We start from the raw sequence: 19366 nt of genomic DNA, 5'->3' as shown, positions 1-19366 counted from the left end.
GAATAGTCGTGTAAGTTATAAATTTTTAAGGGAACTTTTCGATAAGAATGCATAACGCGGCTTATCATGAAGCCGTCAAATCTCTACAATAGCAAGTCTATAATTTTACGCAATCCTAGTCTCAAGTCGTAATGTAAAATAAAGGAATTTAATAGGCTAGTGAACACTCAAATGGTACAGTTATAGCATGGCGGGAACCTAAGTCTACTCGGACATAACATGAATCTAGCTGCGTACGGACTCTCGTCACTTCGTCTGTACGTAGCCCCCGTAACAAATAGCTCATAACAAACACATCACCTAGGGGTAGTTTCTCCCTCATAGAGTTAGACATGAGACTTACCTCGCTCCGAAGTTCCATAACCGGATCCAAAGCCTATCTAACATCTCAAACCAATGCTATGTGAAAACCAATCAAAATATATTCTAATAACCAGAATTAATCATTTTAAACAATTCCCAACTCCTGTCGAAAAGTTGATAAAATCAACCCTCGTGCCCACTTGTCTGGATTCCGAAAATTTTCAAAGATAAACTTTACCCATAACACCACGAACTAAAATATATAACTTATTCCAAATTCCATGTCCAATTTCGTGGTCAAAATAAAAAAAAAAATCAAATTCTAGGTTTTCTACCAAAATCCCAAATTTTTACTAATTTCCATATTTAAATCAAAATACAAACCATGTATTTAACTTGTAATAGGTGGGAATCACTTACCTTGTATTGCTTGATAAAAATATTCCCTTGAAGCTCTCCGAAATCGCCCCAACCAAGTGGAAAATGAAAGAAAATGGGCCAAATCCCATTCTTAAAAGAACACACTGCCCAACGACCTCTCGCACCTACGCTCACTTGACCGCTTTTGAGCTCACCCTTCAGCCTCCTGCCTTCGCTTCTGCGGATAATACTCTGCTTCTGCGGTCCTGCAGGTGCGGCACAAACCTCGCACCTGCGCCTCCAGCCTACCTCACTCCCCTCCGCTTTTGCGACCACTGGGCTGCTTCTGCGGTCACACAGATATGGGAAAATCTTCGCACCTGCGTCCATTGCTAGTCCCTTCCCATTTCGCTTTTGCGAGCTCGACGTCGCTTCTGCGACGTCCCTTCTGCGATGTCCCTTCTGCTACCAAGGCATCACAGAAGCGATCACACTAGCTGCAACCCAGCTTCAGCATTTCTTAAGTCCAAAAAATAAATTTGTTAACCATCTGGAATGCAACACGTCCCAAAATGCAATACGAACTTAGTCGAAGCCTTAAACCACGTCAAACAATATCAAAATCATGAATCGCGCCTCGAATCACACTTATAAATTTTTAAATTTCTAAATTCTATATCTTGTGCAGAAACACATCAAATCAATCCAGAATGACTTCAAATTTCGCACACGAATCACAAATGACATAACAACGCTATTCCAAGGCTTGAAACCCCGAACGGATATCGATAACATCAAAATCCACTTCAAACCAAACTCATGAAATTCTTAAACCTTTAAAATGTCAACCTTCTATAATAAGCGCTGAAATGCTGCCGGGTGATCCGATACTCAACCCGAACCTACGCCCAAGTCCGAAATCATCATACGAACTTATTGGAACCTTCAAATCCCAATTTTGAGGCCGTTTACTCAAAAGTAATATCTTAGCCAATTCTTCCAACTTAAAGCTTCCGAAATTAGAATTTTCTTTCCAAATCCATCCCGAACTTCCCAAAATTTAATTTCGGCCACACGTACAAGTTAATATACCTAAAGTGAAGCTACTCAAAGTCTCAAACTGCCGAATGACGTGCTAGAGCTCAAAACAACCGATCAGGTCGTTACATTTATTAATCTATTACTGTTTCAACACAAATCATTAAACTGTGTTTAAACCCTCGTTTAAGACAAATTCTACAAATTTTAATAGTGTCGAAATATTGGTGACTTAATGTAAGGAGCAAGGCGATGAATCCATAATCCAGACGTTGTGGAGAGGGGCGAAGCTACATTGTTCTAAGGGTACTCAATTGACCATCATTCGTCGAAAATTATACTGTATATATAGGTAAAATATTAGGTTTTATATAAACAAATATTGGACCCCTTTATCGGGGAATTGTTTTTACTTCTTTCAAGTTTGAACATGGCCTTGAGAAAATTCCTGACTTCGCCACGAATGTGAATTCTAAGTTAAGAAAGTAGATTTTTAAATATATGTTTACACTTTATGCCAAATTTATATATATGGTTCAACACAACAGTGGGTCCTGTCGAACTCATGAACCCATGTACAAGTTGTCTTAAGGTCCTACAATTACTATCATAAAGAAAAAGGTGTAGCTTGGTACAAGAAACATCCCGTATATGGGTCTGTGAAAGGCCGCACTTCAAAAAAAAAATCAAAGGGCTGATCAAATGTTGTAAGATCTACCACTCGTTGCAGGTGATGATTTCCTTCTTTGATCTTGTAACTTTTTTAAAACTGATCAGATTTGCATGCCTCAATAGTACAATGATCCTGCAGAGCAAAACAGAAACACATAATTGAATTTATGACATTGCTAAAAAAAGGTTCTACACCTTGAAAAGAATATTCTTTTGCTATATATAACTCCAACATTAATTTCATACCTCGCCACCAATTTCCTCTTGAAGCACAGTTTGAATTGTTTCCATTATGATAATCATCTTCTTCATTTTTCTTGAACTGATCAAGGCAGCAGAAAAAAACATTTTAGAAATTGAAAAACAACTATTCCTACTTCCTATCTACCATTTTACAAATACATGCTCTTTACCTTTTAGTCTGTTCTATGACACCTTTTTATATTTGGAAATTCGTGACTTTTAAACTTCCTATTTTTCCTTTTAAAGAAACTGCCTATACTTACAGTACTCTGGTAGCTAGAGGTCTGAGTAGCTGGATAGTAAATATCTTGGCCACCATAGTAAATAGATGAGCTCAAATGGCATGGTTCTGTTGTTTCATTCTGATACATGGTATTCTTGATGTCTCCCCTGCTTCTTTGAGACCCATTTTCTGTAAATATAGAACCTCTAAAATGGTTAAAAAATAACTTCGAGTTCAACATAACATTCAGCCAAAGAACAACATATTTCTATATATACTTTAAACTTTTTAGTTTACACTTTATCCATAATGACATGCTTTTATAAAAATTAGGGCAGCCGGGTGCACAATGCATCCCGTATTCATGTAAGGTCTGGGAAAGGCCGCACCTCCAAAGAGGTGTGATATAGACAGCATACCCTAGCGTAAATATTAGAAGTCTGCTTCCACGGCTTGAACCCGTGACCAAGTCTCCCCTTCAACATGCTTTTATGGTCTCGAAATTAAAGTTTCATGACATGTTTTAAACAAAAAGTTGCAAAATTCTTTCTTTCATTTTGAGTAGTTGTAAAATATAAGTGAGGGAAATATTTTCAGAAACCTGAAGTTCCATATTTTGCATTGCAAAATGACTGGTGTCCTGGATCTTGGACTCTTGATACACCTCTAACTCCAGAGTGAATGGAATCCCTTCCAAGTCCCTACAGTTATAGAAAAGGAAGAAATAAAAGAAAATCTAAGTAAAAAGGAACCTAGCTACAAGTAAGCAAGTTGCTCAGTGGACAATTATGTCATCACATATTCTCTGGATATTTGTTATTCATTTTCTTGATCTAAATTAACCGCGGAAAAGAATTAAAAACTTCACGAAATTAGGTAGAGAAGAGAGTAGTATAAAGTGCATATAAGGAATGGATTTAAGCTACGTACGTCCCCCAATTGTGCAAAATTTTATATATAGTACATTCTCGCTCTATTTTTCCAGCTTACTGCATCAAACTTGATATGATGAAATGTTACCTAGTAATGCAAATTTACGTACAAGCTTATACTTTTGATGCACATAACTTGAATTCATATAAGAAATAACATAAAGGAATATAGATGCAGTAGAGGAGTTGTTAACTTATAAAGGACACTGCAACGTTAAATAATGAGTATAGTTATACATACCGTGGAATGCGGGCCAAAAACGGAACCAAAGAGCGACGATTTTGTCCGCTGTTTGGGACCAAATAGATCGTTGGTAAAGGATGAAGAAGAAGATTGACCAACTACTTGCTTTGCTTTCTCCATATATAATTTTGCAAAACTAAAATCAGAGAAAATGTTTCTGAATATAACGAGCAATGGCCTAAATGACACAGTTTTCCAAAAAACCGAAATGTATAAGGGCTTTAAAGATTTTGCAGAGAGACCCCTTATATATTCTTTTCTTAATTTTCTGCAGACAACAGAAAAAAACAGAGCAAAATTGCAGTGAGGAGATTAGTGTGTGATGGAGGAAGTCGCAGAAAAGAGAGCACGTAAAGTTTTCAGTATACGTAGTTTGTGAGAAGAAACAAAGAATGGTGACTGTTATTTATAGGCCACTCGAAAGACAAAAGCAAAAGACATTCACCTCATCTCTTATGGTGGTGACTCTCCAAAATACTGCTATATTCGTATTTAATTTTTCTTCAATACGTATCCGAAAATATTTTTGGAGAGTGGGAACAACCTAACTATTTTGATTATGCCTTACCATTATTTTTATTTAACCATTTGATATTCGGATTTGAATGGCTCTGTTAATTCAAATTAGTGTTATAGACTTATTAAATGGATAAAAAACTCTTTATCAAAATAATATTTTTCATTTTGAGGACTCGAACCGGATCGACACTTTGGTTAATAATAGAGGATCCGCATTTTTCATTCTACCACTTTAGACATTTTAAAGGTCAAATGTTCTGTCATCAAGATAGTTTGTGTTATGGACCACTTTTTTTTTCTTCTTCTTATTCCCTCCCTTTAGTTTGTACATTGAGAGGAATTCAAGTGACGTTATTCGGATATATATGTTGACATTCTTACAATTAATCAAACAGTTGACTCTCCTTTCTCTTTTTCCTTTGTCTTTGCCTACGATTGTCACTGCTCTCTTTGCGTAAAAGATATCAATGCAACTAATAAGCATTTAATATATGTATATATTGGGGCGAATCTAGCATTATAGATGTCCGTTCATTTGAATCCATAATTTTCGATCTAAATTTGAATTTATTTTTAAAAAATTCTTTAAAATTGTTGAAAATACTGAACTATGAACTCACACAACAACCTTATGATCGATGAGTTCAGTGATTGAAACCTGAATTCGAACAGATAAACAATTAAACAGAATTCGCTATAGGCAGGGGTTCTGTTCTTCCTAGTGGCGGAGCCACCTTATACAGAGCGGTGTCAATTGACACACATTCGCGGGAAAAATACATGTGTAGTTAGGTAAAAAAAAAAATTATTTATATATATTGTATGTTGAATCTCTTTGGATTTTTCGTGCATTTATTTTTTTTATATTTTGACACCCTTTCATAAAAATTTTAGTTCAGTCGCTGATTCTTTCCTCGATTACGTGGGGAGAATATAAATCTTGATAAAACTTGAGCACACAATATATTGATTTCTTGAGAACGACATGAGCAACGTGATCCAAATGTCAAAGCTTTCCTCATTTCAACCCAATTTTTCTTTGGAGAATTATTCCTTTAGAGGCAACGACTTAGTTACTATTGGACTTTTGGACGATATCTATTTCCAAATAGTTGGTCTCTACTCCACTCTAGTATAATCTAGTCCTCCCCAGAAGCAATTCCTCTTCAATATTGAATATTTCTGTTCTCTTTTCTTATTTATTTTATTCTCAACCTCGTAGACTCTTAGTATTTCAATCCTTTCTACTGTAATTAATTTTCAAATAGTCTATTAGTTCTATGTAATGGCGGATATGATCGATAGTGTGGTGAAAAATGGACTATATATGACTATTTATTACAATTTTGTCATAATTATTGTGCCATGAAGTTGGTACTCTCCAGAATTTTAGAATGGTTTGTTGAATACAAAATTACGTAATTAATTTAAATGATGTGATCGGACAATTTGATATGATATACGAGCAGATAAAGATTCTGAATTTATCTCGCATTGCCACCAATTTTAGACGAGGTGTTCATGCAATTTTAAATTTTTTATTAGGGAAAATGCATAATACCCTGTAATTTATAGTCGGATTTTCAACTACACACTTAAATTTTAGGCCCCCCCTAAACTATTTTAAAATAGAATAAATTTACCCTTAAAATGTCACAACTACGTCTATGTTGTGTGGTGGAGTACACGCGCCTCAATATTTTTATTACTAAAATTATTTTTTTCTTTTTTTTTTTCAATCTTCTTTTTTCTTTCTATGTTCTTTCTCTCACCTCCATTATCAACAACCTCAAATATCACCATTATCATATTAGCTTTACCAAACACTTTCAAAAGAAAATTTTGACTTTCGTCATTTTTATTCACCTATCATCACATTCGCCACCTTTATTTTTTCCCCATAACCATAGAATTTTACTACATTAATATAAATATAATTCCAACTAACACTGATCAATTAGAGTACAACATAAAAGTAAGGTAGATCTATTAATCGGAAACTTCTCAGAGGATAGTACAATTTTTTTAAAAATTAGAATCGTTGTCGTCGCCGTAGACAAAACCGTCGCTGATGGTTTTGATACTCTCAAGTTCTAGAGTTGTCAAACCATCATTATCTTTATTTTTTTAATTCAATAGTTGGTAGTTTTTACCGGGGCTTTATTGTTGTTGCAAAAAGGAATGTACAGGTAAAACTAAAAGTAGAGGAAGACGAAAATGGTGAGCTGGACTCCATATTTTTCGGCGAGAAGTTTGCCGGAGTTCTTGTGAAAATTCTTACAGCGACTGAATATAATTAAATGGGTTAGAGATTATTTTATTAATAAAATATAACTAATTGTAAAGTATCCAATTGTAAAAAGACATATGTAGACATTTAATAAAAATTTAAGGGAGTTTTATGCTCTAAAACGCCTTCAAGAAAGTGAACACACTTTCTATACCACGTCATCTCTCAAGGGGATATTTATTCTACTTTAAAATAGTTCAGGGGGATTATAGGACCCCCACAAAATTTAAGTGTGTAGTTGAATCGAAAATCCGACCGTAGGTCAAGAGGTTACTTATGCATTTTCCCTTTTTTATTACTAGTGTATCATTATTCTCATCTATGTAAATCTAAAATACTCCTTACCAAGAGCTTTTGGAGAATAATATCTCAATTATATATTCTAAGTAATAATTTAAATAGTTGAATATATCAAATACAAAATAAAAATGATTAAAATTGCAAAGTTGGGAAGAGTTGAGAACTAGTCTAGGATTGTGACTATGTCATCATTGGTACACTTCATTCAATGTAATATACATGTTATCATATGTGTATATAATGGTAGGTTTAGTGGGGCTTTACAATAATTAATGGTTACTGAAATAGTTAACGCATTAAGATAATGACGATATAGTCTATCAACGCTACTAAAACAAAAATTAGCTACATACCAATTTTATAGCTAAACATAAAAGTTTATCGCTAATTTTATTTAGTAACGGATTAACGATAAATTATCAAGAAATTTTGTTAGTTATGATCGAATTTAATAACATATTAGGGATGAAATTCGTAGCTAATTTTAGTTTTTCTGGTAGTGACGTTTAATGTGATGATGTTCTTCCATTCTTATGATTATCCATTTTGACATATCCTTTAGGACAATTAGATAATGAACGAAGGAAAGTAAAAGATGAGTAATATTTTACAGAAACATTCGTTTGTGGGTTTACCAATAGCATTTCAATTCCTTGTAGTTATTATGGCTGTACAGTATAAGATAACAAAAAGGCAAAGTAATATGATTACAAGGATAAGACCAAAAGAAAAAGAAAATCACAAGGAGAATAATATAAAGAGGTCCATTAATTATGTCCCAGCCAAGATTTTGATATTCATGATTTTATTTTAAAAATATCATCCTCATCCATTCACCAAAAATTGTGACAAAATTAGAAAGGGAGAAAAAAAGGAGGAAACATGGTCCTTATACATCCATCCAATGCACACTCAAGCCGTGGACCTATAAGTCATGTGTTTGAGCGATAGAATTAGCTATTGATACTTGCGTCAGAATAGATTGTCTATATCACACCTCGTGGAGTGCAATTTTTTCCGTACCCTGCATGAAGGGGATGCTTTGTACACCGAACTGTTTTTTTTTTTTTTTTTTTTTTTTTTTTTTTTTTTTTTGCAGACTCAAGCCAAGGTTACCTATATGAACATATAACTTTTTTTTGTTATGTTTTCTTATTGTGTATAATAACGGCTTTTGGGTTAATTTTCACGAACTTAAACTATTTGATCGAATATATGTTACTTGTTATAAGCACAAGTACCTGATAATTATTTCCAAGAAAATTTAGTCAGAATAAAAAGAAATCACTTAGCGATCTGTGATCTTATAACTTTTTTTATTATTTTCTGCTTAATTTGTCCTTTCTTGGTTTATTGAAAATTTGTACACTCGTGGAGCCATGATGGCATCATGTAATCATTGGATTTATGGAAGCTAACTTAATACTAGTAGTTGTTTTAATTTACACGAAATAATGTGGATGCATACATCTAGATGTTATCGTGATTTAATTCAACATTAGAAGAGAAATTAATAGCAAGAAAAAGTGCATATATAGGTAAACCTCAATAACCTATATGAACATATTTGTTGGTGGGGTTTGTATTCGTTTTTTGAAATCTCTAAAAATGTGATTGTATTTGTATCAGATTCTTCAAAAATATAGTACTCTTATTATTTTTGAAAGATTTGACACGTATATGAAGCCATTTTTAAAGAGGCAAGCAGCATAGGAGTTTGCCATCTTTCTATCAAAAAGAAAGAGAAAAACAACAAACATTAACAGTACTGATAGATCTATAATTATTAGGTTGAACATCATAAACAAAAAGAGATAATATATTTCAAGTGTATTGCGACAACTATATGACCACAAAGAGATAAAGCAAGATAACGATATTATCTAAGGGATTAGATTAGGATTATAGGGAAATTCAAAGGGAATCACCAAAATTAGCAAATATTATAATGGATGACACCTTTTTTTATGTACTTGTTGATTCTATAAAGGAAAAATAGTAAGGAAGATCTGCTACCATTATCCCATATATTTCAATAGTTATCAGATACTTAACGGTAATAGAGACGAGTTCTAGAATTTAAATTTGAGAAGTTCAGTAATTTTATGTTTTTACCAGCTGAATTCATTGATATTTGCAATGAGTTCTGAATTTTGTATTTGTTGAAATTTTAATAAATTTTTATACATATATCTATATTTCGCGTAAATATCTTTTAATTTTATCCTAATTTTGCTTGCAATCCACGAAATACCTTCTCAAAACAAGACCCCTTAATTTTCTCTCCAATTCATTTCCTTTATTTGCTTATTTTCATGTAAAAATACTTCTAAATTCATTTTTGTTAATAGCTTTACGGGTATTTAAAGTATTTTTCCAAAAAAAGCATTTATCAATACTTTTTAAAAAAATTTATCTCCTATATCAAAGCTTTATACCCTATTTATTATAAATAAAAACCCTTTTAAATATTATTGTCTATAGCTACATTTTAGTTTTTATAGCAAAATATGTATTTATGATATACACTACCTGTGATGACCCAAAATATCATCTTTAAATTTAATAAATAATTTTGTATTCTAAGACCTCGAAAAGTACCATTTATCATTCTTCGACTTGCGTACGCAGTCCATACAATTTTTCGGAAAGTTTTTATGTGAAAAATGGATTAAAATATGAAATAAAGCTTTAAAACTCAACTAAGTTGACTTTGGTCAATATTTTGAGCAAACAGACCCGAAACAGTATTTTGACAATTTCGATAGGTCCGTACCGTGATTTGGGACTTGGGCGTATGTCCGGAATCGAATTCCGAGGTCGTTAGCCCGAGATATGGAATTTTGATGAAAAATTAAAAGCTTGAAAGCTTAATGATTTTTAAGAATTTACTGATGTTGGATTTATTGACACTGGGTTCGTCTTTTGGTTCCGGAGCCCGGTGTAGGTCCACTATAATATTTATGACTTGTCTGCCGAATTTGGTAAAAATCGGAGTTGATTTGACGTGATTCGGACGTCCGGTTGTAAAAATATAAGTTTTAAAGTTTTCTTGAAAATTTCCTTTGATTTGGCGTCCAATTCGTAGTTCTAGGTGTTATTTTGGTGATTTGATCGCGCGAGCAAGTTCGTATGATATTTTAAGACTTGTGTGCATGTTTGATTTGGAGCCCCGAGGGTTCGGGTGAGTTTCGGATAGGATACAGGATGATTTTCAACTTAGAAATATCTGATTTTCTGCAACTTCAGGCTTCTGGTATTTACTTCATCGCGTTCGCGAATGTACTCTCGTGAATGCGATGAGCAAACTGGGCTGGCTGAATTTTTCTTCTTTGTGAACGCGAAGATTGGGTCGCGAACGCGAAGCTATGGGGACTTTACCCTTCGCGAACGCGACCAGCTCAACGCGGACGCGAAGCTTTAGAGGCCTGGAGAAGGGGCCAGTCGTCCTTCTACACGAGCGCGAGCACTGGCACACGAACGGGGGAGGGGGGAGCCTTCGCGAACGCGAAGGAGGACTCGCGAACGCGAAAGCCACGGACTGCTACTCATCGCGAACGCGACAGGCCCTTCGCGAACGCGAAGAAGGCCTGACGCCTGTGACTTAAAACAGAACCAAAACGGGATTTTTTCATTTTTCACAAACCCTCAATTAGAATTCGGTTTAGGGGCGATTTCAAAGGAGTTTTTCATGATTTCGAACTGGGTAAGTGATCTTTATCATATAATGATTGTATTTCATAAATCTAAGTCTATATTCATCATTTATTTCGGATTTAGATGGAAGAAATTAGAATTTCTATAAAATCTTCCAAAAACGAAAATTTATGATTTGAAGGTCCATTTGATATCAGAATTTGATAAATTTTGTATAGTTGGACTCGTATCAGAACGGATGTTCGGATTTCGTAAGTTTTTCCGAGATTTGAGACGTGGGTCCCACTGCCGAATATTTTAATAAATTTCAGATTTTATCCGAAAAATTAGTAAATTCATATGGAATTAATTCCTATGATTCGTATTAAGTATATCAAATTGTTTGTGAATAGATTTGAAGCTTTTGGAGACAAATTTAAAAGGAAAAGCTGTGGTCGAGTAATTGATTGAAATTTGCAAAGCGAGATAATGGTCGTGGTTAACCTTGACTTAAGGGACTAGAACCTTTAAATTATATGTTATGTGAAATGCATGTGAACTACGTATAGGCGAGGTGACGAGTGTCTATACGTCGTCAAATTAATTGTTTGCCTGTTTACTTGAAAAATCATAAATTATTTTAAATCATGAATTCATTATTATAATAATTATTTCTCTCTTATTCTTTGTCAAATATTAATTCTTGAATTCCTGCATTAATTGTTACATGCTATTTGAATTATGTGCCTTAATTTTTATATGACATTTAGCAGAGGTTTTGACTAATATTGTCCCTTATCTTTGAGGGTAGGTCTATTTTGATCCCTCAAATATAACCTTGAGCATATTTAGTCCCTTAAGTATGCTAAAGTGGAGCACATTTAGTCTCACTGACACAATATATATTCAAAAACTAACGGTATTACCCAACTCTGATTCATGAAGCAAATCTTCTGCTCTAAAGCAAAATGTTTCCTCTCATTTTATTGGATAACACAAATTATCACTTTAATTCCTCATTTTTAGATAATGTCTTCTAAAATTTTGATCTTGAAAATATCCCATTCTGTGCCAGTTTTCAATGAGAAAATGATACTGTATAGCCACTGTTAAAATAATAGCCGAAAAATGTATAAAATTTGTAAATTATTTTATGTATATATATACATTTAAAAATTTCGGTTAATTTTTCTAAAAAGAAAAGTTAAAATTTGAAAACAATAGAGCTGACAGAATCTCTTCTAGGCATATTATTGAAGCAAACGAATAACCAGGTTATATTATCATTTTTAGCCCGTGCCAAAAACTATTTACATCTGGTAGCGGAATAAGTATATAAAGTTGGTATATTTTTTGTATATATAAAATTTGTATAATTTTTGTATATTAACATACAAAAGGTATATATATATACAAAATATATAAATTTTATATATTTTTTCGGCTATTATTTTTATAGCGGCTATACAGTGTCATTTTCTCATTGAAAACTAGCACAAAAGGAGATATTTTCAAGGTCGAAATTTTAGAAGACATTATCTAAAAATAAGAAATTAAAGTGATAATTTGCGTTATCCAATAAAAAAAAGAAGCAACTTTTGCTTCAGAGAAGAAGATTTGCTTCATGAATCAGAGTTGGGTAACACCGTTAGTTTTTGAACACATTGTATTAGTGAGACTAAAGGTGCTCCACTTTAGCATACTTAAGGGATTAAATATGCTCAGGGCTATATTTGAGGGACTAAAATAGACCTACCCTCAAAGATAATGGATAATATTGGTCAAAACCTCTATCAGTGAGACTAAAGATGCTCCACTTTAGCATACTTAAGGGACTAAATATGCTCAGGGTTATATTTGAGGGACCAAAATAGACCTACCCTCAAAGATAAGGGACAATATTAGTCAACATATTTTCTCTCTGATTTCCATAATAATTTGTTATTTGCCTTTGTTTGTTTCATAATTAAATCATAATTATTGTATGCTTGTTGTCTTATAATTTTATATTAATTATTGCATTTATTGGAAAAATTTCTTCTATAAGAATTGGTAAATGAATATGTTGGAGGAGCGGGTTGCACGCCGCAATAGAATTGACTATAATGAATATATTGGAGGATCAGGTTGCATGCCCCAACAGACTTATTAAAAGTCCATATTGGAGGATCGGGTTGCACGCCGCAACAGACTTATTAAAAGTCCATATTGGAGGATCGGGTTGCACGCCGCAACAGACTTATTTAAAAGTCGACATACATGTATATATTGGAGGATCAGGTTGCACGCCGCAACAGACTTGATTAAAATGAATATATTGTGAGAGCGGGTTGCACGTCGCAACAGAATTGAATGTGAATATATTTTGAGAACGGGTTGCACGCTGCAACAGAATTAATGGAAATGACAATTGGTTATGATTGCTGAGTTGGCTTCAATTATTATAAATGAATTACCTGATTTATTTCTATTATTGTTGTTGTTACTAATATTACGTACAGGTAATGTAAGTGACCCGCCTAAGCCTCGTCACTACTTCGTCGAGGTTAGACTCATCACTTACCAGTACATGGGGTCGGTTGTACTGATACTACACTCTGCACTTCTTGTGCAGATTTTGGAGTTGATCCCAGCGGCGTACCATAGACTTGCTCGGATTTCAGCTACCAGAGGAGACTTGAGGTATAACTGCATGGCGTCCACAGTTCTGAAGTCCCCGTCTATTTTACTTTAGCTGTGTGTTTATTTTCAGACAGCTTTATTTTATTCAGACCTTTATTTGTATTATTCTAGAAGTTCGTGTACTTGTGACACCAAATTCTGGGATGGTATTTAGACACCGTTATTTTTATGGATTATTCACTATATTTCAGACGTTACTTCCGCAATTGTTCTCTGTTATTAATAAATTTAAAAATTATTTTAACATTGGATAATATTATTCTAACATTGGCTTGCCTAACAAGTAAAATGTTAGGCGACATCACGGCCCGAAGGTGGAAATTTCGGGTCGTGACACTACCGTTAAGCCATTAAATACGCTGTCTAATATTTTTCTCTCTCATTCTTTCAGTTATTCTCTTTCAGAATTACCGCACAATATCTCTCTCCACGATCTCTCTCTCACAGCTCCATTGTCTTCCCCATTATTGAACCACGATTCTCTCACAGCGCCATTGTCTCCCTCAATTTTCAATTTTTTTGCTCCAAAAAGTTTTGGTAAGTGTTAAAGTTTTTGGCTTTTGGCCGGTTAAACCTTCTTCTTTTTCTCTTTAGTATTATTTTTTAAAATATTCACCATTGTTATGTTTTCACTAGAAAATTTGAAATTTTCTCTTCAATGGCTGATTCAACAACTCCGAAGAGGGTTACCCGAAGTAAACCCACCAAAGCACTCAATTTCGATGGGCCATCTTTCGATTTGCAAATCACTCAAGCGGAACTTGTGTTTATAGGTTCATCAGCAACCACTGAAGCAAAAAGGAGAACAAAAATTCGCAATGACCCTACTCAACAAGGTCAAGTTGAGAAATGTTCGAAAAAATCAACACTTCCTGATGTGGAAAAGAGAAGAAAACCTATGGACGATACTTCAGGGATTAAGGGAAAGAGGTCGCTAAAGGAACTAACTCGGAAACACAGAACGACAAGGTAATTGTAGATGTATTTATATATATTCGAGTCCGCATACATTGATTATTAGCTTGTACAGTAGTTGTCTCTTCTTGTATTTAGATGTATTCGATATTGCCTACACTGATTTTTATTTTGTATAGTAATTTTTGAGTGTTGTATTTAGATGTATTTATATGTATTTTAGTTCATTCAACAATATTTTTAAATACAATAATTGTTCTGTATTAGTTATGTATTCAACCTAACTGTATTCATCTTTATTCTCAACCTAACTGTATTCATCTATATTTAAAACAACAATCATTGCCATAACTCACAGATTTTGTGGTAATTATCACTGCATTATGTTGTATTTCATGAATGACTTATGTATTCAAACTAACTGTATTCTTTTATATTCTCAACCATATATTTTATCTTTTTAATTATTTTTTGTATGCAGGAAATAAAACTCTTTGTTAAATACCCGCCTATTTTATCACCGCATATCAGTTCCTACACTAACACCGACATAATCACCGACCTCAAAGAAAAGCTTACTCCATATCAGTATAAATTATTTGGTACTACTTGTTTTGGAAGTTTCCTCGATATGAAGCAATATGAGGTTCAACATCAATTGTTCAGGTGCTTCATGGTTCTGCAGCTGGAAGAAAGTCGTGCTGATTCATTTTTAATATATGTGAATGATACAACATTATGCTTTTCAATCAAGGAGTTTGCGGTAGTTACTGGTCTCAATTGTATTAGTGACGGTGAAGATTTTGAGTTTAACACAAAGATGCCTAACAGGATTGTGGATACATACTTTGGCGGTGCAAAGAATGTCAAGAAGAACGATTTGTTGAAATGCTTTGATGACAAGAATTGGGGTTTTGACAACGATGGAGATAGCATTAAAATAGTTGTGCTGTATTTCATACATACATTCATATTATCCACTGAGAAAAACTGCACAATCATCCCAAGACTACATTTTGACTTGGTCGAGAGCGGGAGATATTCTGATTACCCATGGGGTAAGGAGGCATTCGAGGCCCTTATCAAATCTATTAGCAAGAAGATGGATTCCCAGAAGAAGTATTACGGGATAGTTGGGATGCCTCTCGCTATGCAAGTATGGTTGTACGAGTGTTGTCATAGGTCGATCCCAAAATTGCACTCTGAGTTGATAACCGGATTTTCAGAATACTCAATTGGAAAACCACTGACAACCAACTAACTTATGCTTACCTGATGAACGGCATGTTCAACGACTAGGGAAACGTGGTAATTCATTATTATTTAATATACTAGGAGATATGAAGGTGGTATTCAAAGTTTACCCGAGGCTATGATAATCCTGAAGGCCAAATACAACATGATATAGCTGTTGGGGAGAATTCATAGGTTAAAATTTTTTAACCTTTTTAGTATATATGTAGTATAATGATACATGTTTAATCAGTGTATTTATATGTTGCTATAACTGTATTCATGATTTTTTGAATACATATTTTTAATCAGCCTTTACGATGCTTTAGTGTAATCATGTATACAGCAGCATACATAATTTAGAATACACTTATATACATGTGAATACAACATTATATTAGTGAATATATTTATAGAATACATGTAGATACATTTACAGAATACATGTGTATACACCTACTCTGAATTTGGAACTTTATGTTTATTCTAATCTGATAAATATATTTCTTTCAATTATATAACATATTAATAGATTCCATTGGGTGTATGTTAAGGCTATGGAAAGGAAGCTGAACACAGACATTCATGCCGATGGACTTCCACATGCTATTTTAAGTGAAGACACATTGAATGCATCTACAGAGGAGATTCATGTCTGTGGTGAATTAAGAAATGAGGGGCCTACTGAATCAGAGGTGTCGAGTGTCATACCACCCAAAACTGACGAGGATGTATCCGGAGAAATACATATGTCACAATTTGAGTTGGCCAACGAGGACCTTCCAAGTCAAATTCTAGAAACTAGAATTGTGATACATCCAGCACCTAAACTTGTTGATTCAACGACATTACCTTCGTATAGGACTCGACGTCCAAGTCGATAGAATTCTTCGCCTTATGAGACAAACTTCGACTTGGCCGGTCAGTAAATTTGTATACAAAAGCTATGTTTTATATTCCCATGTCAACTATAATTAGATGTCACTATTAATGACTCCGATGAACTGAAGGTAATTTAGTAAAATTGACTCCCATATTTGACAAAACAATTCCTTTGAAGATGATTTAATATCGGGGCCACATCATACTTTATTCATTCAAGAATTCGAGAAATGGGGTCGTGATGGTCTGCTGGCTAAACATGATCAAAAGTAAGTTTCTTTTTCGATCTATAATGTAGGGTTTTACCCTTTAAAGTATGAAGAATAATATTTGTTTTTCTAAATCCTTCTAGAAAGGATAAGGAAGACCATTACAAGAAACACAAGTCAACACTGCCTATACCGTTGGATTTTAGAGTTCATGAAATCACTGGAAAAAATTAGTTTTATCTTCTATCATTTGACGGGCAACTATGGAATGACGATGTAAGATATATCCCTTATACATTTAATTTGGTTATATTCAATTTTTTCATTGTTTGGATTCAATATTTTGAAATATGTATTCAGTGTATTTTATCTGTTTTATTCATGATGTGTCAATATTTGTGTTTCACTATTTTATTCAGCATAATAGTCTTTTGGACTCACTGTATTCATTATGTTACTCTCAGTGTATTCATATATATTTTATATTAACTGTAGTTAAGTTGTTCTCAATACATATTGTTGTTGTATTCAATATATATCAAAGGTTTATAATCACTGTATTCAGTGTTTTGAAATATGTATTCGGTATTTTTAATATATAATCAATTTATTCACTGTCTTGAAATATGTATTCATTATATATTCAAACTTCACTGTATTCAGTATCTTCACTGTATTCAATGTCTTCAGTGTATTTCACTGGATCTCATTGTATTTAGTGTCTTCTCTGTTTTTCAAACTTCATTGTGTCACTGTTTTATTCAGCAATATGTATTCAATGTATTGAAGTATATATTTAGATGTATTTTTTATTAATAATAGTTTAGCTATTCCCAAAACATATTGCTATTGTATTCAATATATTTCAAATATTTATAATCACTGTATTCATTGTATTGAAATATGTATTCAGTGTCTTAATATATAATTATTGTATTCACTATATTGAAATATGTATTCAGCATCTTCATTGTCTTTAAAAATTCACTATATTCAGTCAATATATTCTGTTTGGTTTCCTAGGTTTTATTTCAATATATTTCAAATATTTTATACTAACTGTATTCACTGTTAAAAAGATATTTTTCATTATTTTTGACTTCAATGTATTGACGCTATGTATTCAATCTATATACAGCATATTGATGTCATATTTTACTACTTGAGAAAGAAGGGCAAGTACAATCAAAGTAACATATTCAAATACACCACTGTTGTTTGCATATTCAAGACAAGAATTGCTGAAATCTTCGACAAGTATAATGATACAAATAATGAGTCAAGTTTAGCCAAGGAAGAAGATGTTGTATGTGAATACATAAGGGGTTACAAATTGCTAGCTAAGACAATGTCTTGATACCAGTCAACTTGAAAGACAAATTTCATTGGATATTGACAGTTGTCTCATTTAAGGAGAGGTGTATCAATGTATATGACTCCTACCGATCAGCAGGTCATGATTCTTATGTGATTTCTGAGACATATAAGCTTGCTAAGCTTATACCTCTGTACCTATAGATCAGTGATTTTTACAGAGACACGCAATACATAGATTGGTCCCGTGAACCAACATACAATGACAAAGCACAAACTGAGCCTTTTGATGTTGTTTTTGTTTCAAATCTGCCTCAATAAAGAGCTGGGAGCATGTATGCATTTAGTCCTATTTAAATAATTGTATTTGACTGGGTTGTATATCGCAGCATACGCAGAGTATTTGAGCACTTATGGATTGGTTCCACAAATAACTTTTGATGTCAATTTACTCCGTCAAAGATATGGTGCCCTCCTTTGGGACAATGCTATGCGGAAGATAGACGTCGATGCGATAAGCGACAATGAAGCACCCGCAAAGATTGTTAGGCAAATCACATATTCGGATACTTCTGTGAAGATAGTTTTAGAATAGTTTTCTGTAAAACGGATTGTATTTGCAGCTTATTACTGAATACATCATGGTTGTATGCAACCTTTTTGGTTTTGAATACATGAATGTCTTGTTGTCTTTAAGATGTTAATGATACAATCCATAACAGAATTGAATATATGCTGTTAATTTATATATTCCATTGTATTTATGTATTAGCATAATCATCCACATAGTTCTATTATGTATTTATATAGTTGTATTTTGCTGATATATATCCCTGCTATATTCAGCATTATTCAATGATTTTACATCCCTGCTATATTTAAATGATATGCCAATATTGTATTCAATGGTTGTTTTCACTATTTTATCTGGTTATATTCATCATATTTTACTGTATTTATTATATTTAGAACTTAAATATATTCAGTGATTATATTATATTTTGTTTTCTATGTTTGTATTCTGCTGTATTTATGTATTAGTATAATTATGTACATAGTTATATTACGTATTCAGAAGTTTGTTTGGAATTATATTACATATGTATTCAATTATTTTTTGAATGCACACTTTTTTATTTTATGTATACATGTCCTTATATACCTCATACTTGCATATACATCATAATAGCGTTCAATTTAGTAATCTAAACTTAAAAAACTCATCCAGTAAGAATCCAATACACCAAGAAATATTATGTAATAGAAAACTTGAACAAATCTATGCCATATAGTTATTTCAGTAATTACAATCAGAACAAGAAACTAATTCCTACGTGGAGCATTTCTACAAGTACGCTTATTATGTCCTCC

At 33.2% G+C, this 19366-nt stretch overlaps 1 protein-coding gene across 1 annotated transcript; it reads right to left on the bottom strand.

Moving 5' to 3' along the window:
* Positions 1–2167: 2167 nt before the first annotated feature.
* LOC107799810 (uncharacterized) lies at positions 2168–4407 on the bottom strand. The gene is made up of 5 exons (XM_016622956.2): positions 4013–4407; positions 3441–3540; positions 2880–3028; positions 2620–2695; positions 2168–2506 (listed from the first exon to the last, which is right to left on the bottom strand). The coding sequence occupies exons 1-5, from the start codon at positions 4133–4135 to the stop codon at positions 2490–2492; spliced, it is 465 nt and encodes a 154-aa protein (XP_016478442.1). The 5' UTR covers positions 4136–4407; the 3' UTR covers positions 2168–2489.
* Between the last annotated feature and the right edge of the window lie 14959 nt (positions 4408–19366).

This window comes from Nicotiana tabacum, chromosome 13 (assembly GCF_000715075.1).
Source record: "Nicotiana tabacum cultivar K326 chromosome 13, ASM71507v2, whole genome shotgun sequence".
In the NCBI taxonomy this organism is placed as follows: Eukaryota; Viridiplantae; Streptophyta; class Magnoliopsida; order Solanales; family Solanaceae; genus Nicotiana; species Nicotiana tabacum.
The sequence above is the reverse complement of the archived record's forward strand: the minus strand, read 5'-3'. Positions and strand labels throughout refer to the sequence as shown.